The sequence below is a fragment of the Ranitomeya variabilis genome, chromosome 5, assembly GCF_051348905.1.
Source record: "Ranitomeya variabilis isolate aRanVar5 chromosome 5, aRanVar5.hap1, whole genome shotgun sequence".
NCBI lineage: Eukaryota > Metazoa > Chordata > Amphibia > Anura > Dendrobatidae > Ranitomeya > Ranitomeya variabilis.
In genome coordinates this window covers 133547292-133571498 of record NC_135236.1, presented here as the reverse complement: position 1 = coordinate 133571498, position 24207 = coordinate 133547292, and the positions used below count along the sequence as shown (strand labels likewise).

Genomic DNA, 24207 nt, shown 5'->3' with positions numbered 1-24207 from the left:
ATAATTATGGACACTAAAGTTTTCAGTTATTTTGACCTCATAACCTGCAGTTTTCTATGCAGGTTATTAGGACAGATTTAGGGCAGCACAGTGGCTCAGTGGATAACACTGCAGCTCTGGAGTCCTGGGTTCAATTCCCACCAACAACAACAACTGCAAGGAGTTTGTATGTTCTCCCCGTGTTTGTGTAGGTTTCCTCCAGTTTCTCCCACATGCCAAAAATATACTGATAGGGAATTTAGATTGTGAGCCCCAATGGGGACAGCGATGATAACGCATGTAAATAGCTGTGTAATTAATGGTGCTATATAAGCGAGTAAAATAAATATTTTCTTGTCTATATTACGGCTGAAATTCACAGTTCATTTGAGGAGATCCTGATCTGAACCAACACATATATGATGCTGGTAGTTCAGGTCACAAAACCAATTGGTCGGGCTGAGACTTTTGTCTGTTAGGCCATGTTCCCGCGATGAGAATTTGATGAGCTTTTGATGCAGCAGATTTTCTACATGTATTATATAAATTAGGCTACTTGGATTTTTTTTTATTGTAATTTTCCATACATTTTATTTTTTAATTGTATTTTTCAATGTGTTTTTATTGTGATTTTGACGCTATGGTTTTGTTTCGTTAGGGAGTCATACTTTATATAAAGTGGCTGTGTTTTTGATACTTAAATCTTGATCAGTAAAAGGACGCAAATTCTCAATGTAGAAAGATCATAGAACAGTAAAATTACCTAAAAATCAGTCTGTACGAATGTTTTTATCAGGAAAGAAGCAAAGAAGAAATCATAAAGAAGCAAAGTAATACCAGCTAATTATTGTACCCCAGAGTAGAGTTCAGCCTTCACTGATCCTCCACTTATGACAGATGTATACACCAGCTCATTGGGACATCTCCTTTATCAGAATGACTCCTTGAGCTGGGCAGCGGCAGGGATATCAACTCTCATCATTGCCCTATAAATCTGCCAGCATAATGCAGGCCGCTGTTTACAGCAGTTGAGGAATTTGGAAAATTACAACCCAAAATGTCTCAAGTTCAATATTTATTACTCCAAAATTAAAATATATACAAAGTAGTCATGAAATTTCATTAACAGCTGGACACAGCTTGAAAAATATTCCACCCATTAAATGACATGGAGCAGTGCTTATTTCCAAAAAAGTTATATACACACACTGCACTAAAGAAACTCTTTAAAAGGAATGTGGCATTAGAAAATGACCTTTGAATCAGATTTATGTATTGCATGTATTTGTTGACAAAATAAATGTAAAGGTTTTTTTCAATTTACAGCTTGTATAAAAAAAAGAAAAGCTATACATTTTGCAATTTTCACACTGGCCAAAGGGGCTCATACTTCATGTCCTTTCAAGAAGAGTTTTCAGTAGGCTCTGTATCACAGAATTGATTACAGCAGATTGCAACTTGTGATTGGTGAATCCTGTGCTATGTCACAGCTCGCCTGCTCCTCCTCCCTTCACAATGACCTTAGAGCAGGCTCATTAGATGCTCCAATAATATATGGTCTGAGAGCGTCCATTGCTGCTAAAGCACAGACGGGTTTCCTGAAAGGAACATAGAAGGCAGGAGTATAGATAAATCCCAGGGGCCAGTGTGAAAACTGCAAATATTTTTTGTATTACAGAACATAAACCGCCCCCCCCCCAAAAAAAAAAAAAACACAACAGCCCCCCGTCACATTTATAAAAGGGTTGTCCACAGGGACGCCGCTACCATGAGGCGACTTGATCTCTTTGCTTCAGGCGGCAGAAGAGAGGGGGCGGCAGATTCTGTTACTGGATTTGCGCTGCTAGGTTTTTGTTTTTTGTTTTTTTTAAAACTCCGGGGTAAAGTGCCCGCCCCCCCTCCTCCCTCCTGCCCCCCTCCTCCCTCCTGCCCCCCTCCCTGAAGACGTAATACTCACCTTCCTCCAGCGGTGGCTGCAACTGTGTCTCTGTCTTGTCTCAGCGCCGGCAGTGCGTCCTGTCTTCAGCGGTCACATGGTATCGTCATTAAGGTCATGAATATGCGCATATTCATCACCTTAATGAACGCTACCATGTGACCGCTGAAGACAGGAAGGAAGACGCTGCAGAGATGCCGGGAAGTTCTGCGCCGCCCGGTGAGAGGTGAGTATGACAGGGAAAAAGTATGGGGGAGCCACGCACGCAGGGGAGAAGGATGGGGGAGCCACGCACGCAGGGGAGAAGGATGGGGGAGCCACGCACGCAGGGGAGAAGGATGGGGGAGCCACGCACGCAGGGGAGAAGGATGGGGGAGCCACGCACGCAGGGGAGAAGGATGGGGGAGCCACGCACGCAGGGGAGAAGGATGGGGGAGCCACGCACGCAGGGGAGAAGGATGGGGAGCCACGCACGCAGGGGAGAAGGATGGGGGAGCCACGCACGCAGGGGAGAAGGATGGGGGAGCCACGCACGCAGGGGAGAAGGATGGGGGAGCCACGCACGCAGGGGAGAAGGATGGGGGAGCCACGCACGCAGGGGAGAAGGATGGGGGAGCCACGCACGCAGGGGAGAAGGATGGGGGAGCCACGCACGCAGGGGAGAAGGATGGGGGAGCCACGCACGCAGGGGAGAAGGATGGGGGAGCCACGCACGCAGGGGAGAAGGATGGGGGAGCCACGCACGCAGGGGAGAAGGATGGGGGAGCCACGCACGCAGGGGAGAAGGATGGGGGAGCCACGCACGCAGGGGAGAAGGATGGGGGAGCCACGCACGCAGGGGAGAAGGATGGGGGAGCCACGCACGCAGGGGAGAAGGATGGGGGAGCCACGCACGCAGGGGAGAAGGATGGGGGAGCCACGCACGCAGGGGAGAAGGATGGGGGAGCCACGCACGCAGGGGAGAAGGATGGGGGAGCCACGCACGCAGGGTGGGAGGATGGGGGAGCCACGCACGCAGGGTGGGAGGATGGAGTATAAATATGGAGTATAAATACTAGGCCCTATTGGGGGGACACTGTGTATAGAAAGGAGAGGTCAGTGTAAAGAGCATGTACCATAAGAGGGACAGTGTGGGGGTCATATTTTGTGCAGACAATATAGCGAGGGGCAATTTTTCATTCAGGAGCATTATAATGACACTTGTATCTTTAAGGGCGTCATGTGGAGACTTTCTGCAAAAGAGCGGAGAAGATGGAAGTCTGCAGAGACGGCTGTGGATGAGAAAACGCATCATGGGGTCTGGATAAGATGAAGAAAAGGAGAACGGCTCCAGAGACAACGTCATCTATAAGGTACCTGGATGTAAATGTTATTTGTGATACTGACTAACTCATGTTTTTATTTGTTTGGAGCATTAAAGGGGATGTCCAGGTTTGTAATGAGTCTGCAGTCATTCTTTGTGACTGCAGACTTCTTAGTTCTCACAGTGCGCCCTGCAAGCTGTCAGGATTCTCTCGTGCCGGCGATTTACATACATGCAGTCACGTGCTGACTAGACATGTGTGGCCCCACTCTATGAAAATGAACTGAGTGAGGCCGGGCACATCTAGTCGGAATGTGGTCAGAAGTATACAAATCGCATGCTTGTGCTGACATGACCGTCCACCGGCCAGGGAGAATCCTAAAAGTGTGCAGTGCATGAGTTGTGAGAATTCAGAAGCTGCAATGTCAGGATTCAGCTCTGCAGGTTCCAGTAGTCGTCACATGGACACTTCACTCACATGCGATTTTCATACTCATGGTCCAGTGATGCATTGTCTTTAAAGGGTAGGACATTAAAGTGAATCCGTCAGCAGGTTTTTGCTATGTAATCTTAAGGCCACATGATGTACGGGTTAAAACACAGAACTCAGCAATGCCTCTCTTATCAACCTCCATGCTTTTGCTTAATTGCAATGAATGTTTTAGAACTAAGAGCTCATTATTGCTGGGACACAAAAGCACGTGCCTAGTAGTCTGTCTCCGCTCCTTCTGTGATAAGCAGCTCCCTGTCTATAGACACTGTGCATACAGAGCCTGGGGAGGGCAGCTTTATCAGTTATATAGTCATCTATAGTGTTGACCCGCTACCTTCTGAAGAAGACAGGTTTTCTTCTCAAAGATCATTATCCTAAATACTTCCTATCAGTTTGACCTCTGAATGGAGTCTTAGTAACTTTCGAGGAAAATGCAATCCAAAACAGTCTGGGCATAACCTAATAAGGTCTAAAACCCCAGTATCTCCCCAGTCCCACATTTATATTTCTGCCGTGAAATCCACCATTAGAAAGAGAAATAAAGTTTCATGTAGGTTTACACTTCAATCGTTTACTGGAACCATCCAGTTCCACATCCTGTCACTCCGTGATCAAATGATTTCACTTTCCTCTTTAATGTTGAGTTTAAAAAGACTGATGCCGACTGGAGTTGTATGAACTACTGGAAATTCTTGTTTGGAAAAATAAAAAAAATATAATATATTTGAAATAAACCATAAAAAGGAAAGGCGACAGCAAACCTCTCACTATGGCATCAAGCACATGTTGCTATGACAACTGCATTCAATACTTGTGACATTTCTGTAACTATAACAAAATCTCAGAAGAGAACGAAAAACAATCTGCTGATATTTTGTTCGTGGTCTCTTTAACCAATGCTTAATTTATTATTCCGCAATCTTTAACTACCGAATATAAACAAAAATTATCGACTGCACATCAAGGTAAAAAAAATAAAAAATATATATATATCTATTGGAAAAAGGGTTAAAGAGGAGAGCGACAAGAGGACCATTCAGAACCAAATTCATCACGCAGTGTTGAGCTATTAGCCGAAAAAAGGGACACACAAGCAAATAATTTACAACCAAGCAGTTGGACCATAATGTCGAAGATTTGCCGTATAGGTTAATCAGCCACTTTGGAAGGTTCACATCAGATTCCAGCTCTCTTAGACTTGCCCTACCCGACGTAATTACAAAAAACTGGAATACAAAACTAAATATTACCGTACATTTAAATCTCATCAAAACACCATTAGAGATACGTAAAATGTCATAACTCAGCACGTCTCATTTTTGCGCATAACTCAGACATGATGGCCCCTCATCAGTAGCAAATTAAGTTGTAAGCACACAAACCGTTAAACCAAAGAAACTGGTGCGACGTCAGGTACTTCTAGTGTTCTAAAAAAGAAAATGTATAATTTACGGTAGGTTTTCGAGCATTAAAAAAAATGTATTGAAAAAAAATCTAGTTTACCATACTATACAATTATAAAAAAAAAAGATTTTGTACAATAATGACTTTGTACACAGTTTTTAAATTATCCCAATGGAGTTAGGAAAAATATTTATCTTTGTACCGTGTTAGCTAGTAGATCGAAAATTACAATTTAAGAGGCCTCAGTGGTTGATGCCATCTTTTCAGTTATCCATTAAAAGGTAACAAATTGCAAGCTTTCCAGACTACTCGGGAGTCTTCATCAGGAATAGAATGCCATTCTAAGATATCAACCTGAGGACTGAAATTTTTATATTTTTCTCCCAATGGATCTGAAATTATAGGGGAAAAAGGCTGTTCTAATAGTCTTCATTTTTTACTATTTTTTGTCCATCTATACATAAAAATAAGTCCAATTCTACCCTCTGGTTATACCTTCATCTGGTCTTAATGGAGATGTTCTCCCTGTATTAGCCCACCCCTGGTCCAGAACCGTCAGCAGCTCATGCAGTCTATCAGGAGAGGTGCTGAGCTCAGCAATTGGCTGCACTGCTGTTGATCTGAAGCCCCCTTGTACACAGTGCGTGGAATGAGGGAGCTAGCACCAAATGATTGTTTTTACTACGGCAGACATGAAAACTCAAGGATGTCTGAATGAGGCTTTGAAGGATACGAATATCTTCATATTGTTAATTTGCCTCTTCAATGTAAAGCTAAGTGACTTTCTGAATAGTTTGTGGCTGCAAAGTTGAACATTTTTAATGAACAGCTTTTGCGAGACCTTTTCATAGCCCTTTCCTTTTCAAAATTCTTACCGCTCCGGCGGAGTTCTTGCTTCAACAGTTGTGGCCAAAAATTGACAGTTGGTTTTCACAATATTTGCTGCTTTTATGTCAGATGTTTCTATGGTTACTTAAGTACAATTATAAGCATTTCATAAGTTTTTAATCTTTTAAATCACAAAATACATCAAATTTATGCAAAAACGTAATGCTTACAATATTCACCCTTAGATTTTCAGACTTCTGCCCTTTGCCTTGGCCTCCTGGATATCAGCTTCTGGGACAGATACTGACTGATGACCACCCATTCTTGTCTAACCAAGGCTTGGAGTTTATCATATTTCTATTTTTGTTTATCCCCTCTCTTTTTGAGGATTGACTACAGGTTCTCAATGGGATTGAGATTTGGGTAGTTTCCTAGCCATGGACCCAGAGTGTCAGTCTTGTTCACAGAGCCACTTTGTTATCACTTTTATCATGTGACATTATGTACGATGCGGTTTCCAAAATGGAGAATCAAATTGCTACTAAACCATTCGGATAAGTTGCTCTTGGAAGGCGGTGTAGATGCCATTCTTTACTCATGGCAATGATCCTAGGCAAAGTGGTGAGTGAGCCCACTACATGGATGAAAAGCCCCCAACAGATGAATGGTTTCAGGATGCCTTACTGTTGCCAAGACACAGTAAATGTAATGGTAGCCCTCCCCTTTTCTTCTCTGGAAAATCAGTCTTCCAGATGTCCCAAACAGTCTGAAAGGTGCTTCATCAGAAAAAATAACTAACTCAGTCCTTGGAAGAACATCAAACTGTCCTTGATGATTTTCTTGGAGACTTTTTTGCTGCCCTTTTTGACACCAAGCCAGCATCCAAAAGCTTTGGCCTCACTTTGCGTGCAGATGAAGGCCACCTGCCTGCTGCAATTCCTGAGCAAGCTCTGCACTGCTATAGCTCTATAACAGACATATAACTGGCACTTGTGGTACTTTCTTGGTGGGCCCTGTAGTCTTCTTCACAGCAATTTAACCACTCTTTTTTTAGGATTAAGATTATTTATATTACAAATCATGACATTACATTTTTTTGCAATTCATCTGATCACTCACTCAAGCTAGAGTTAAGACAAATTGCAACTCTAAAAACTGAAGATTTTGTGATGGTAAGTTAAGGTTCAGATTCCATAGGAGCCATGATCACAAAAGTATAGGATTTTAATTTATATCAAAGACTGTTTGCAGTTGTCTCAGTTTAGATGCCCAAGCAAAGAAACATGTTCTGAAGGTCAGCATACCATTTTTTTTGTAGTTAAAGTTAAAAAACATAAGTTTGTGAGTAAAGAGGTTGTCCCCATTCAGAGAGGTTTTTCATATAAGCTCTGCTATTATGAAAAAAAAAAAAGTTCTCAGCGGCTTGTGCCATCTATATCAGCAGTTCAATTGTCTGCAGTGCTGCTCACGGGACACCAGTGCTGAAGACAACAGACAGAGCAGCAGGTGAGACTCAGCGCGAGACCTGGGCAGGGTAAGGACACTTTTTGTTATTTTTACTACTAATGGAGCTTATAGGTAAAACTTTTCTAAAATAGGACAAACCCTTTAAGATATTCAGTTATTCAGTGTGTAGAAGCCACTGAAGAACCTTAGATTGCAGTAAAAGGATACTAAGAAAATATTGCCAAAATATTTTTGGGGAAAAGAAAAAATCCCCAAAACTAGTAGCAAATTATTTCAAATACATATCATAAATGTTTATGTAGTAAAATGATTTAGTAAGAAAAACTTGAAAACAAGCAACAGCTATGCAAAGTTAACACTGCCCACTTATCCTAGCTGAATGTTTTGATAAGGATTTCATGTTAATTGCTCTTCAAAGCACAAAGTATACTTTATACATAAAATATTCACGCACTGAAGATGTAGAAGTCAGAATGCAGAGGTTTTACTAGTATTGGTGCATCGAAGCGGCACACTGTGCATATTGTCACGAGCACCCAAGAGACCGCATCCAGTAATTACTTGATTGACATCCAAATAGGTGAAGAGAAAGCCGGTACTATTCTGAGTGACACGGCTCTGGCAATATTCGATGCTGTGCACAAACCACAACCCAGGGGGAATCACTAGGAGTTACTTGAGCAATCGGCAAGAGCAGTAGAGAATTGTGATGTACCTGCTCCAGGTTATGGTAAGAATAACCTTCTGTACCCTTTCTAATGTGACAAGCTCTGCCCTTTATAATGCTCAGACCCTTCATTCCACATGACATCTGCCATAGTCGTGCCACATCATGTTAAAGTACAAATTTTGATTTATTTAAACAAAATCTGCAGAAAAGTCATTTATCATTTATTACACTGATTGTGGCTGGAGGCGTTACATCATTTTTTTGAGTTTCCAAAAACTAAAGATCAGAAATAATAATAAAAGGATATTCAACAACTCAGTCCATGTAGTAGAGCGTTTGATATTTTTTAGCTTGCAGAATAGCTGCATCGTGGTATAGGTGCAGTTGCTGCAAATTAAATTAATGTCCTGACATTCTCTGAGCAGCCTCATTCTCCCGTGTCCTAGAGATGCGCTATAGAATTAAGATCTTGGGACTGGAGCCAAGGGAAGCAATAAAAAAACTCACTGTCATGTTCCTGGAACCAATCCATAACTAAAACGCCCCTTCGTGGGATGGTGAGTTGTCTTGCAGAAAGCATCCACAGCGCTACAATGAAGGAATAAATGCTACAATGCTTAGATAAGCCCTACTATCCAGACATCCATCCCCAAGTATCAGAAGAAACATGTCCTACCCTATTGCTCCACTTCCACCAGCCTGAACTATTGACCTCTCACAGGAAGGTTTCGTCATTTCTGCTGTTTGTGCCAAATTTTTAAATTATTTGACCCTCCCATCAGCATGGTGCAATAGAAATCTAGGATCATCTCATCAGGAAATATTTTTCCACTGCTCCAATTTTTTGCTGCCTGTTATAGCCCATCCGTGCAAAGCAACAACCTGATCTGTTTTTGAACATGTTAGGTGGAGCACCAGGATTCTAACTGGCTATAATTTGCTTGACTGTTGACACCTTGTTTACTTTCACAGTATCAAATATATTTGGAGTTTTCCTCATATCACGCCATTCTGTGCCGGCGATAACCCAACATGGTTCAGAGTTTCCAAAATATTGGCCCCAGCTAATACAGCAATGATGACCACTAGTAATAAGCGAGCATGCTCGTGTGTTATCGAACTGTTTTTGGGAGTGCTTGGATAATATGTTCTTGTACCTGCAGCTGCATGTTTGGTGGCTGTTAGACAGCTGCAACAGCTGCCTGCCTGTTAGGTAATCCCGCATGTGTTGTGCCTGTCTACCACTGCAAAACAAGCAGCCGTAGGGACTCGAATATATTACCTGAGCACGCCCAAGATACCGTACTCGGATAACACCCGAGCATGCTCAGCTAACACATTATCCAAAGCACGTTCGCTCATCACTAATGACTACACCTCATTCAGAATCAACTTGATGTTCTCATTCCGTGACGGAATTATGAAAACTTCTTGCACTCAGGGGGTCACATATGAAATTTCCATACAGTGAAACCCTAATCATGAAAGAGTGTTTCCAATAAAGTGTTCACTGAATTCACACTATGCACACTGCGCCAAAGAGATCCTTAAAGGGGTTGTCTGTGCGTAAACTATTAATCACCTGTCATTAATTTGAGATCGGTAGGCATCAGACACCATGCACCCCCACAGCTGATATTTTCTCCTGCTGCCGAATACAGAAGATTATTTGCTTTTCAAGAAATAGTTTATTTTCATTGCTTAGTCCCAGACAATTATTTTAAAAAGCTCAGTAGTCATGCAACTGTCAGCTACTATGCGTCTAGAAAAAGAAAAAGTTTTCGCTATATTAAATGTAGAGAAACTTTTGGGGAGAATAGAAGATCTACATTTTTATATCTAGATTTATATGGGTAGATATGAGACACTACAGGGATGGTGTCAGGTATGTGAACATTACTTTTGTTGAGTCATTGGAACAAAGCCTTTAACTTTTAATTTTTTTTCCACTACAATATAAAGGATCCATAAAACAAAGTCGCTGTTCAGGAAAGTGGTCCTGAAAGTCATTAGACAAACAAACTGGAAGAAAACATAACACTAGTGAAATAATTCTTAACATCTTAAAATTAAGCGTTTCTGGCCAAAATGCATTAATGTTCTCCTAGTACGAGTTATACCACAGGATCTTTATTCATCATGAAGACATTTCCTTCAATGCACTAGAAAAAAGGAAAAAGCTTCTAAAATGAATGTGTCCATGTGACACCGAGGAGATCAAAGACGCACGTGCTTAAAAAAGGTTTTTCCTGCATTTTTTTACACCTCATTCTACAAACCAACAGAGTGTCCTTTCAGGCCCACCTCCAGATTACCTATTTACCCAAGCTACAGGAAAATATTTGCTCAAATCAATATGGTTCTTTGAAAGCAAACATTCAGCCTTTTTCAAAAACAGCTTCTGCATGGAGACCATCAGTCCAGAAAGAAAAGGGGTGGCTCTCATATCCGAGCCTATGATTTTATGGCACCAATCTCTTCCATGGCGGGCAACATTATCCTATTAGGAGACTGGTGCCAAAATTAGTTTGTGGCTGTGTAGGGTAATTAGTGGGTGCATATTTGACAGCATCTTTGAGGAGGCTTGTTCCTTCTTTTGGATCACGATCAAATGAGACAAGCGCTCATGTTTGGCTCCATTTAAATATGACCATTAATTTCAGTCTGCTTTCAGGATGATTATTTTACACTGGAATGAACTTCTGACCTTTTTCACAACAGGAGAATGTCAGCATATCTTTATTAGGTGGTGATGAGACCTTGACAGTTCCCAGAAAAAGGTAAACGTGCATGTTATAATTACCCAATTAGATCCTCACATGCTCTTCAAAACCTGGTCAACTCGCGAGCCCAAGCGAAAAACTTGTCTTACTGCTCGGACATGTTGTATTTTTAGTATTTTATTTTAATGGAGTTTCCTCACACATTACAAAGACATATTAAAGGGAATTTATATTGTGAACCCCAATTGCGACAGGGATGGTGAAGTCTATAGTGCTGTAAAATTACTGGCGCTATATAAGCAAGTAAAATAAAACCAAGTGTACTGAACCTTTCTGGACTTTGGTTTTCATCTTATACTTTTATATAAAATTGCACAAAGCAGCCTGTATGTAACCAGACTGACCAAACCAGCAAATTAACCCCTTTCCACAAAAGCCAGTTTCACCTTCCTGACCAGGCCAAAATTTTTCAAATCTGTCATGTCACCTTATCAGGTAATATCTTTGAAATGCTTGTAAATAGCAAATGATTCAGAGACTGCTTTTTTTTTTTTTTTAATCAATAAATTTTTATTGAAATTTGCAAATATGGTACAGAGGGAAAAAAACCTGTGGTGTATTTACATATTACAGTATACAACAAAGGAAAGGGGAATATACTCAGTTAACGTACTAACAAGTAAACAAAAGAGATAATGGGGGATGGGGGGGGGGGGGGGGAAGACCCGAGAAGAAATTGTATTACATCCATACCCAGATGGCTAGTTCAATCTGAGTTCTGAGAAACTGATACTGAAACGAGATACTGGTATGGCGAAAGGGGTGTGGTTTGCATATTCTGCCCATGGAAGCCAAATAAGTTCAAATTTGCCCACTTTGTCCGTGAGTATGGCCGATAGCTTTTCGTTTATCATATACCAAGAGAGACGTGATTTAACCCCAGATAGTTCTAAGTTTGTTTTTTTCCATGCCGAAGCTATAGTTTGTTTAGCTGCCAAAAATATAAATGTGATGAGGGCTCGGGAATATTTAGAAATATTGGAGGATACGTTTGTTTAATAGAGCTTCCCAAGGGTTTTTCCTGAGGTTGACATTTGTTATAGAGAGGATCAGGTGGTATATCCTGGTCCAAAACCTGCGCACTGTTGGGCATAGCCACCAGATATGAAGCATATCTCCTGTAGAGTTACATCCTCTAAAACAATTTGGGGAGTAATTAGCGACTGCTTTTGCAACTCTGGCTGGAGTCCAGAGACTGCTTTTTTTATGACACATTGTACTTTGTGTTCGTAATAAACTTAGGTCCATATGGTTTGCTGAGATTTGCCCAAAATTTTGAAAAAAATTGCAGTTTTTGAACTTTGAATTTTCACGCACTTAAACCAAACTTGTGAATATTTACCATATGTCTAATATCCGCATCAATTTCTTGTGAGTTGAGCTTAAAGGGAACCAGTCACCCCGTTTTTTCAAGATGAGCTAAAAATAGCGTTAAATAGGGGCAGAGCTGGGCGTTACATTAGTGTCTTTGTGTGCCTTTATTACCTACCTATGCTGCCGAAATACCTTTGTAAAGTCGCCGTTTTCTGCTGTCACTCACGCTGGTCTGGTCCTACGGGCGTGGTGATAGCGCTGTTTCTCCCCCAGAATCCTGCTCATCATTACGTTGGTGGCGTTGTGGTGTGCGCATGTCCAAAGAGAATATCCACTGTCCAGGAGATGAAAAACAGCGCGATCTGTGCTATTCAGCCATTTACCGGTGGGCACGGCCATCTTTCCTGTGGCCGCGCGTGCGCAGATGGAGCGCTCTGTTGCCCGGGGCTTCAGGAAAATGGCCGCGGGATTCCGCGCGTGCGCAGATGGAGATCGCGGCGGCCATTTTAGATTTGATTTTGTTACTTGTACACTTTTTTTTTTTTAAACAAAAATAATATTCGCAAATACCTCCAATTAGAAAGGTCGTATAGTTTTTTTCTGATTCGCTATGTCTTTCCTCATGTGCAGGCATTGTAGGACCTTAGGTATCCATGGTTACGACCAGCTAGCTGTCACTATATCAGTGGATATAATGGTCATAACCATGGAAAAAATATACTACATTCACTTGAGGTATTTGCTAATATTATTACACCTACTACATATTGGGATAAAAGATGGGAATACCCCTTTTACGTTTTGGAAATCATCATCAAGATACAAAACAATAAAATAGAGACGTCTCGGTACCAGAAGCCAATTGACCATATAACACACCTCTTAAATGGGACAGTTTTTATCCCCATTATCAATAGTCAAGCCATCAGATATGTTCCAACCCTAGAGATGGAGACAAATCATGGGGGGCCTCAGAACTTTTTGAATCTGACTACCATCCAAGGATAATTGAAAAACAGATTGCAAGAGACACCGGGATATCAAGGAATCATCCCCTACATTACAAAACTAAAGAAGAAAGCAACAGGTACCTCTAGTAGTCACCTACAATCCAAATCGGGAGATGTAACTGCCTGGAAACTACAAACGTCATTACAAAAAGTTGCCCAATAAAATTCATATTTCCAGATCCCCACCCTTCTTTGTTTTAGGAAGCACTGCAATCTAAGAAGCATAACTGTATGAAGCTTTATGTTCTCTCCAACCATCACAGGATAGTTTCCCTGCAACCAGAAAAAATGTCAAACCTGTCCATTATAATGACCATGGACAAGATAAAGATTGCAAGCTCACATCAGGACTACAAGATCCCAGGTACTTTAATCTGCACCACATACTACATGGTTACTTAATTTTATGCAGCAAATGTCTGACTGTGGGTATATGTATGGGTGACAGGACAAGCTTAGAAGTAGTAGGGATTCTCATTGCCACACAAGAAAGAATTGCTAAATATTCTGTAATCCTGATAACGGCATCAGTGACATTCAGAGGTAAAGTCGAATCCCAGAGAGACAGGAGAGTCTGGGAGAACAAACCTATTGCAACCTTTGACAGATTTAGAGCAGGAAAGAATGTGTTGCATGGATTTTTGTCTTTCTACATCAATTAAGGAATGTGCTCCTCAGACCTCAAGAGAGCATCACAACACCAGACCTCAATCAGTTGACAAAAGGAGAGTGAAAGTTTTAACCCATGAACTGCACCACTATTCACTGCCACAACTGTCTCTCCCCTTCCCACATTGATCATTCTTCTTCTCCTCACTTCTCCTGTTGTGTATAAATATATGTGACTCTTCAGATTTTGTGTTATACTGAGCCTGATGAGATCTGAGTAGTATCAAAAGTTTGCCATTTGTTACCATCTTTTCAGTTCACCATTAAAAAAGGTATCAACTACCGAGGATACAATTTTTAATATTTTACTGTAAAGTTTAAGTTATAAGACAATTCTATAAATGGGGTCATTCCAGATGGAACGATTCCAAATATGTAGGTTTTTTTTTTTTTTTTACATAAAAATGTGTTTCCATTAGTGAAACATTTTTCCATTATTTTTTTTGCTATATTTTTACAGTTTGCTTAATTTAACCTTTATTTTCTTATTCCCTTTAGGAGTCTTGACCTTTAACTTGCCTAATCAGAGGTCTAACACCCTGTAATACCTTTGTATTGCAGAGTATTAGATCTGTCAGTGATACAGGCCAAAACACCTGGCTGATCCAGAAGTCATTTTTTGCCCTCTGTCATGACAACCATCAGTACCCCGCGATCACTAAGCATAGGAGTGAGGTCAGGGTGGCGATGTGATGAGAGATGGAGTCTTTTTACTCACAACCCTGTAAATGCAGCCGTTGCTATTGAATCCAGCACCAAGAGGACTAAAGAGCCAGGGGCAGTGCTACAGGAGCTCGAATGTCAGTTAAGCTGAGCTCCCACAGTGACCATCACTACTACGTCCATATATAAGATGTACTATTATGTTGAGAACAGGTTACGTGAAATTATCTCGTGGGAGAGTCTGTAACCTGTCCACTTTTATAGTTGAATTTAACTAGGACTATACAACAGATCTAATTTCCCGTCTACAATAGTTGAAAAAGTACTGTCATGATAAAAAAACAACATGAAGTTAATAGCCATTAAGAATTTTCTAAAAAATTCTACAAGGACTGGGTAAACCATAAAATGAATCTGACTGTGATTTAACAATACAAATTGTATTAATGTAAATTATATACATAAATAGTTATTAAGACTGGGAGAGGCTGGGGTACATTGCATTTCACAATATCAAATACAGCCATTTTGACATGGGATTTTCACAGTAAGTCTATTAACTTCATCAGACCCAAGATCCTTTTAATAAAGTATGCAATTTAGATTGTGAAATCTGGTGACAGATCCACTTGGTTCTTAAATGTTGATGTTGGAGACAATTATAGAAGTTAGACTTTGTCCACTTAAATGCCCAACGTGTAGGACTATCCATATAAGCAGGATTAAATTAGATATTAAACCAGTGACCATATCTAGATCTTATAGGACAAACCCGATCAGAGCCCAAACAAGCATTCAAGGCATGCAACCGACATAATATAAGAGTCACCATTAAGCATAAAGGACTAAAATATTAATTTAAAACATCAGTAATTAAGAAAAAAAAAAAATCCCACCAAATTTTGCCAACTCAGTCTGTGACTTGTTAGCCATGACAACTAACGTGACAAGTTTGTGATTTAATTTCGCTGGCTTAAAAAAACAAAACAGGGGAATCCGAATCGGGCGATACTGTTCCCTCTTCTCTAATTAAATTCAAATGTTTCTATGGAATTGTATATATCAAAAGCTAAACATGCAGCTGGAGACTTACCTGAACCCATCTCTGCACACCACGCATTTATCAGGGTAACCAAGACATTTCTTACAGTTTTGGTGACACTTCAGACATCTCTTGAGACCTTAAAAAGAACATAATACGATAAGTCTCAATGAACTAATGATATATAGAAGTCACATCAAAAATTATTTTCTTTGCTCATTCGAATGGAGATAAATTGAATTGCGACAGCGTCATTAAAACGAATATTCAAGAGAATCTATCAGCATAATCTTGTCTTCTGCCTAGGCCTTCTTCACATGTCTAATCTTCTAGTATGTCTATCAGTGTTTTTTCTGATAGAACATCTATCCATTAAAAAGAATCACTCAAAAATGCGTCAGAGGTTCTTCCAATTAATTTCTACTGTAAAACCATGTTGCTGTTCATATGTTCAGTCTTTTGAGTGTTTGTTTCTACTTCAGGTTATGATAAACTCATGGTGGGGAAAAAGAAAGTGCTACTTTTTTTTTTTTCTTTTTTTTTTAAAGCATCTCCTGATGGGAACCGCTCAACTAGGCACTGTTCAATCAAATGCTCAAAAAAGGCTATAGGAGAAAAAAAACTTCGGAAAATGTTTCAAGATTCAAGAACCTCCCAAATAAAGAGCGTTTCCAATAGAAAACTAGACATTTTTGACTGCCTCAAAAAAATCTCATAATGCACATACCCTTTTACTTTCGATGATCATGGCAGCACTCGCATGGCCGAGTGCTGTGCAATTTTTTTCTTGCACCTATTGACTTACATTGGCAAGTCACATCAGGGAAACGAGGACAATGGCAGCATGCTGCGATTTTTATTTATTTATTTATTTTATTTATTTATTTATTTTTAACAGTCTGATTTCAGCTGACAAAAAAAAAAAGTCGCAGATGAGCTGTAACTCATCGATTAACATTGGTCAGAGAACAATCCAATTTTTTTTTCGGATTGCACTTGTCCGTTCTTCTTGCAGATGAGTATGAGCCCTGAATCTGGATATACACAAGTTAGCTCTTGGTGACAAGCTTTTTTTTTTTTTAGCTGAAAGTCTTTTATTTCAACCACTGACAATCCCCCAGATCATTAGCCAGTCCTAATGACTTCGAGTGCATGGACAGCTGAAGTAACAAAATGGAACTGACCCTTGACATATGATGACCTTTCATTAAAAATATAAAAAGACATTTTTAAAAAATAAATAAAACCAAAAGGGTGGTAGCTGGATAATTCATAAGCACACCTATGCATAGAAAGTATAGGGGAAAGCAAACATTTACTTTCTTCAGCGTAGGCTCCCGCTGGACAAGATGTCGTACAGGTATTCATCTCAGGTTGCAGGTAGAACCCTCTCTTGCACGAGTTGCACTGATTCTGCCCCCGTCCAAAGCAGGAGTCACATCCTCTGTGGCAGCGTCTACATCTCCTACCGGCAACATCTGCCATGTATCCCATGGGACAGGTGCTCACACATTTTCTGAATACACCATAAAACAGAAATAATTAAGGTTACCAGTTTACACTGATGCCACAGTGCACGGTCAAAATGCAATATCCACTGCCAATGGCCAACGCTGCAACAGAGGAACTCAGAAGTCAGTGTGGTCACAGAAAAATGGTCTAGAACAGCAGTGGGATAGCTGGAGTATCATAGGGTGCTCAGCGACCAATATAATATAGATAAGTATATACATTAAAAAGTAAAATAGCAGTACTTACCACTGGCCTTGCCTCAATAAACCATACCCAATCTTATCACAGGAGTCCAATTGTCTCCCGAGTACTCCCTCGCTCTCTCTGAACTTTGCCTACACCGTCTCCCCACCACTAAGATTTCGTTCACATGTCGAGTAATCACCCATTAGAATAGATCCAGCAGTAATCCATTGTCAAAAATGTTGTGCAGATAACATTATCTTTTTTAAAAAAAAAATAATAATTATTTTAGCTGGATCATTTTTTTTTTTTTTTTTTAAACATTGAATTCTAAGGAAATTGGATCTGTTAAATAGCCATCCATCCATTTTCTTCCATTTGAAGCTGAACCTTCCAAAAAAGTTCTGCCTGCAAAATATTTTGCCAACATATTACTGCTGGATCCATTCTTAGGCTATGTGCACACGTTGCAGATTTGACTGTGGAATTTTCTGTGCAGATTCTGCATTTCTTGGCAGAAAACGCAGGTCAGAATCTGCACCTTAACAGATGATTACTGGACATGTGAACATGGCCTAACACGGTCTGTGAACATGCTAATTTCTATAGTTCTTATTGCCTATAAGAAGCCATGTCCTCTGTTACCTGCCAGACTTGATACTCCCAATACTATAGTGGATACAGTTGTGACACTGCTCTGAACCAGGCCCATCACATCCTCTGTCTCCACATTCTGTGTGGCAAGGACCTTAGAAAGAAAACATGTTTGTTAATAAAGACCTTAGAATTGGTGTGCAAACGGAGAATCACATTATGAGGAGCGGATTCTAGGGAAAAAAACAAACTAAAAAAATATATATATATTCTGATCCTCTAAATTAGTCACTTCTCAATAGAGGTAGTAGAAGTGATTTTCTGGGTTTAAAATTGTTTGTGGCAACAATTTACTTACCTTCAAATGGTTACTGAGGACCGGTCATCTCTTCAATACATCTATTTTAATTCATACTTGAATTTTTCATGATCAATCATCTTTTCTCATAACTGTTGTGCAGTTCTTGTTATTTCTCCTAAAAACTGATCAATAAGTTGTCCACTGGGTGAGACTGACTAGGAGTGTGACCCTACACTCCGAGAGCCCACAGTGGTTGATACCTTTTAATGGCTAACTGAAAAGACTGCAAATTGCAAGCTTTCGAGACTACTCCAGTCTGTTCATTAGACATTCTGTGCCTGATGAAGAGACCAAAATAGTATTGAAAGTTTGCATTCTGTGCCTGATGAAGAGACCAAAGTAGTCTCGAAAGCTTGCATTCTGTGCCTGATGAAGAGACCAAAGTAGTCTCGAAAGCTTCCATTGTATGCTTGATGAAGACTTGAGCCTTTAAAAGGTTTCAACCACTAAGGACTATCAAATTCTATCTACTGGCTAACACGGTACAAAAATATGTATTTTCCCCACACTCTGAATCTTTACATTCAGATGGGCTTTTACAAGTGGGGAGGTAGAATCCAGCTTGCAATTTATTCATAAATATTCAGGAAGAACAAGAGGAACAGCACAATGCAAAAATTAGAGAGAACATGCTTCAGAACCTGAGCAATGCAAGAATTTGCCAAAACAACAGATCAGCAGCGGTAACATGTCTGCGTTCTTCACATAGAAGAAAATAAAGGTGCCATGTTACATAACTTTGAATTACAATGCAAATTGAAATGTTACTACAGGTATTTGGAAAACTTAAAAGGTGTTGCCCACTACTGGACAACCACAGCCTAATCATTTCAGGACCAGAATTAAAACAAAAACAGTGTATACTCGCCTCCTGCAGCACCGAGTGACATTATTGTATCACATCTCAGCTGCAACCACTGAACCTTGAGGAGCCGACGCAGCTCATCAATATTCCATTATGGCGGAAGTCCGGTCTCATGAAATAGTTGAGGCTACAGCTGAACAGGGGCTACTCATTGGCCGCAGCAGATGCGTGACCAAACAATGTCACGTCACAGCCGCGAACAGAGACACTGCAGAAGAGTATAAACGGTTTTTATTTTAATTCAGGTCCTGAATTTATTAAGATGGGGTTGTTCAGTAGTAGACCGCCCCTTAAGTGTTGTCTTCCATGTGTACAGAAAAGGCAACTAGAAGCTAGCAGTGATTTTCAATTTTCTAAAGGCCAGCATCTGTAGCACCAGGATAGCTCCAAAATGACTACACTGTACCAAGTTATCAGTGTCTACCTTTTTAATTATAACTGATCTCACCATTTTTACAAGATCTTTAATTGCACAGAAATGTTATTTTTTATTTACTAGTCTTCATGAAAATTTTCTACCAATTTGCTGCTACAGACCATCTGTGAGCCCTTTATCTATTTGATTGATTTACAAAATGTTACAAATCCAACAGTACTGCTACTCATGGCCCTCTCCCCCCTCAGTGTTAAGATATTATAGCAGGGAGGGCATTATACAGAGATCTGCACAATGCAGAAAAGAGGAGTAAGAATATACAGCCTCAGGAAGGGCAGAGAAAATAGGCTATAGAAAAAGAGTCAAAACACATGAGGACGTGCAGTATAGAAGCTAATATATATATATATGTGCTAATGCATGAGCTAATGAAGACAGCAGTATCCTTGATATGTCAATAGCTTACATCCAGCCTATATTACTGGAAGAAACACTCCCACAAAAAAGAATAATCTGAAATTTCGCATAGGTTTCAAAATGCATATCAGGAGGTCATGAAAATACATGAAAAAAGAAACTTAGTAGTTACCTTTTAGTTAATAAAATTGTACCAACATATGTGAAAGATCTTTCCATGTTCATAGCCTTTAACACTGACCTAGCAGTATAGAGATGTTCAGGCCACTCAATACCACGTGGCTGATTTCATTTTTCACATCATTGTGCAACTCTCCATTACTGCAAAACTTTCCAGTGTTTCATGATAAGTAGAACTTGGAGAAGCATCTTAACTTATGATTATGTTTTCTGCAGACACAGATTACCATCATTTCCCCTCTTTCCTCTGCAGCTGGGAGCAGCTTAGCCTCAGTTTACATTCTTGATCTTTTCAGCATCGAAGCTACAAGTTCAAGAATGAATCCCAGCAGCTCAAATCATACATTATATATGCATCCAGTCCGAAACCAAACAAAACTTGCGTGGAAAAGCAAAGTTACTTTCCGCTCAAATTAATAAAACATCTTGGAGACATGATAGAAAATAAGTCCAGAAGTCACTACCCTGGCATTACCCGCCTCGATGCCATGCACATATCGAGTATATCTTTTACATTCCTCTCTGTGCTCAGGTCAGAAATTTTTTAGTGTGGAAATCTCAACTTGTGAAGCAAAGAAAACTTGATCATATGCCATTTTGGTTATTAGTAGTGCTGAGTTAATATCGTCGGCTCCCTCCTTATTCGGCATGCTATAGCGCTTGCCGAATAGCTGCAGCAGGAACCCGGCTAACTGGAGCGCTCCCGATAATCAGCAGTTCCGTGCCGCAGCTGCATGTGTCACGGCTGTGTGACAGTCACAATACACAGGCTCTCCATGCAGCCTGATTATCGGGAGCGCTCCAGGTATCCAGGTTCTTCGGTAAGCGCTATAGCTTGCCGAATAAGGAGGGAGCCATCGCCGTTCGTTCATATCTACTTATTAGCCATGCAGATATTTGACTTTTGAACAAATTGCAATTCTTATTCAGAATAATCTGTAAAGAGGTTTCAGAGTCAATGAAAATGTATACAACTTTCAAAGGCTATGTTCATATTTCCATATGGGCTCGTTTTTTCTTTTAAAATTTAGAACTGCTACGTAAATGATGTAAACAGAGGCAGATGTACATAATTGATTATTATGGGATGAGTCGGGGTTCTGTTATGTGTCAGTCTTTAAAAGGAAAAGTTCTACATGACGAGCTTTTTAATCTGATCGAAAATCGGAGAAAAAAAGAAAAAAAAAAAAAGATGTACCCCATAACACTCAATGAGCTCGCACTTCTGCAACAGATCCATTTGGTAAATTAATTCTCTTTTTTGCTCCTAAAACGGAACAGACCATCATAATGACCAAACTGAAATGTTGACATAGCCTAATAAAAGTTATGTTTCAATTTCTCACCATTATCGAGATATTTGTTTGTAGGCAGTGAATGAGAACAGTCCTTGTACTGAGTGTGCAATCTAGGACTCCGCTATTCTTGGTCTCAGCTGAAAAGTGGATCGAATTGTATCTAGTCCAAGCAATTGTCTGTGAGCCAAGTATGATAAAGTAGCTGCACAAATGTTTACAGTTTGATACAGTGTCAGTCTGAATTCCAGGCTGTTTAGCGGAGAACGATCATTAATTAGACTGGGTACAATTGTATCCAGTGAATTCAAGTAATGAAAAACTGAGGACATTCCTTAGCAGGGTATTTTTCAATGAAAGAGGTCGAAACTCTTTCTTTAGGGTCTCAGTTGCTACATCTTTAATAACATGACTTCTGATCAACTAATTTTGAGAAAAGACTAATTACACATGCAAGAACAAGAATACAGTAATACATCTGTTAAGCGACTTTGTACATGCATGACATACCCTAGACTTGTACCTGAATACTCGTCCTCTTCCTCAAAATCCAAGTGACTTTGAAAGAATGCAACTTTAGATGGCTCCATATCGATGCTAGATAAATCCAGGGCTTTTGTTTTTGCATGATGAAAGCTCAGAGGGTGATATGGATGCTCAGCAGTACCATGAAGTATCAGTGTCCATTCTTTCAGCTTCCCTAGAAAACAAATTGGTAACTTGATAAATGATAGACAAATCAGAATGTTCTGTACTCAGAAGGAGCAACAAGATACCAACGCGGTGGCGGAAGATAGAAAAACTGATATTTTTTTTTTTTTTGGAGTAGGGCGACTAAGGCTGGGAGCCTACGATCCGGAACTAGCAGCGCTTTGTAATATCTCTTGAAGAGACGCGGTCTGGAAAGACGTGACGCATGTCAGTCTCTGCAGGTGTCTGTGGATGCATAGTGGACATGGGATTTCACAATGCTGTAACATCTGGCTGCTGCGGGTTTGACGCTGCATAAATACGCAGCAACTCCGGATCGTGGGCACATACACTAAGACCGATGTCTTCACTTTGTAAATCAGTACATAAAGAATACAGTTTGGAATATATTTCATAAATCAAAATTATTCTTAAAAGTTTTCAGACTGGTTAAAAATGTAATGTAATCCCAAACCAGATCTGTATATTACCCAGTAACAAAAGAAGTGAAAGTTCACATAAGTCATAAAATTAATATTCTATTAAATACATTTTTAAAAACAATTAAAAAAAAAAAAATTAGAAAAAGTGCTGCTGACAGAGGAAGGACACAGACTATTTTCTGCATATACAGTACTATAAACCGTGTATCTATTATTGCGGTTGGTATTGTTGAGTAAAATATTTTATGTTATAGTAGTGCAAGTCAAAGAATAAGATAATTTTAGGTGGTCTCTTGTGGAGAAAAGAATTTCATGAGAGTTATTTGATTTGCACTCATAGAATTATAGATAAAAATATTTTACTTTCAACAATAGATAATCTTAGATTGCATTTGTCATTATGAGTAACTTCCAACCACAATACAGATACACTTTATTATCTGTATATACGCTACTTCAGTCTGTAACCTTCCTCTTTCAGATTTTATTTTAATAATGTATTTAATAAAATAGCAACTGTATGACTTCTATGAACTTTTACGTTTGTTACTGAATAATACACCGAGCTGGGTCACGATTACACTTTATTCAGTTTGAAGTGTTCATTCTGATAGTGGGTTTGTTTATATAAGGACTTTTTATTGTTATGATGGTTAAAAACGTAAGCAGTGATACTCGCCATCATCGATTGCATATGGACTAGTGATGAGCGAATATACTCATTGCTGAGGTTTTCCCGAGCACGCTTGGGTGGTCTCCGAGTATTTGTAACTGCTCGGAGATTTAGTTTTCATTGCCTCAGCTGCATGATTTATTGCTGCTAGACAGCTTGAATACATGTGGGGATTCTCTAGCAACCAGGCAACCCCCACATGTACTCAGGCTGGCTAGCAGCTGTAAATCATGCAGCTGCGTCAACAAAAACTAAATCTCCGAGCACTAACAAATACTCGGAGATCGCCCGAGCATGCTCGGGAAAACCCAAGCAACGAGTATACTCCCTCATCACTAATACGGACGCATCTTGTGCCTCCCTGAGAATGGAGGCATAAGAAATTATGTTGTGCCCCCAGGGCTGTGGAGTTGGAGCCAAAGCCCATTTTGGTGGATCACGGAAATTGAGGAGTCGGAGGTTTGGCTTAAAGACTCCACAGCTCTGTCAGGGCTGAGGAGTCTGAGCCCATTTTGGGCCCGCCCGCCCCTGGTTCATTATCACCAGAAGCAACCTGTGTGGCTCACACAGTCCAGATGGGTGTGTGACACCACAGGATGCCCCGGGTGAGGTTGCGTTCGTTCCATTTAACTAAGGTGGGTGTGTTTCACAGCAGGACGGCCTGGAAGTAACCACCTATTATAACGGTGTCTGAAAATAAAGCCCCCGTCACACTAAGCGAGGTCGCTAGCGAGATCGCTGCTGAGTCACAAGTTTTGTGACGCAACAGCGACCTCAGTAGCGATCTCGCTATGTTTGACACGTAGCAGCGACCAGGCCCCTGCTGTGAGATCGCTGGTCGTGTCGGAATGGCCTGGACCTTTTTTTGATCGTTGAGGTCCCGCTGGGTAGCACACATCGCTGTGTTTGACACCTTACCAACGAACTCGTCACACAGGACGTCCCTCTGAATCGTCATAATAGCTGCCATGTCACATCGTTGTACAGGTCGCTACAGGTCGCCGCATCGCTGCTGCGTCGTTGGGAAGATCTCACTGTTTGACATCTCACCAGCGAC

The 24207-nt window shown here is 40.4% G+C and overlaps 1 protein-coding gene across 1 annotated transcript in view; it reads right to left on the bottom strand.

Annotated features, from left to right (window-relative positions):
- Nucleotides 1-24207, bottom strand: part of PCSK6 (proprotein convertase subtilisin/kexin type 6) — a 253784-nt gene that overhangs the window by 22010 nt on the left and 207567 nt on the right. Inside the window, exons 15-18 of the mRNA XM_077263337.1 lie at nt 21868-22044; nt 17902-18004; nt 16881-17077; nt 15613-15700 (exon numbers count right to left, since the gene is read on the bottom strand). Of these exons, the coding sequence (XP_077119452.1) occupies nt 15613-15700; nt 16881-17077; nt 17902-18004; nt 21868-22044 (565 nt within the window). The remainder of the gene's footprint in view (nt 1-15612; nt 15701-16880; nt 17078-17901; nt 18005-21867; nt 22045-24207) is intronic.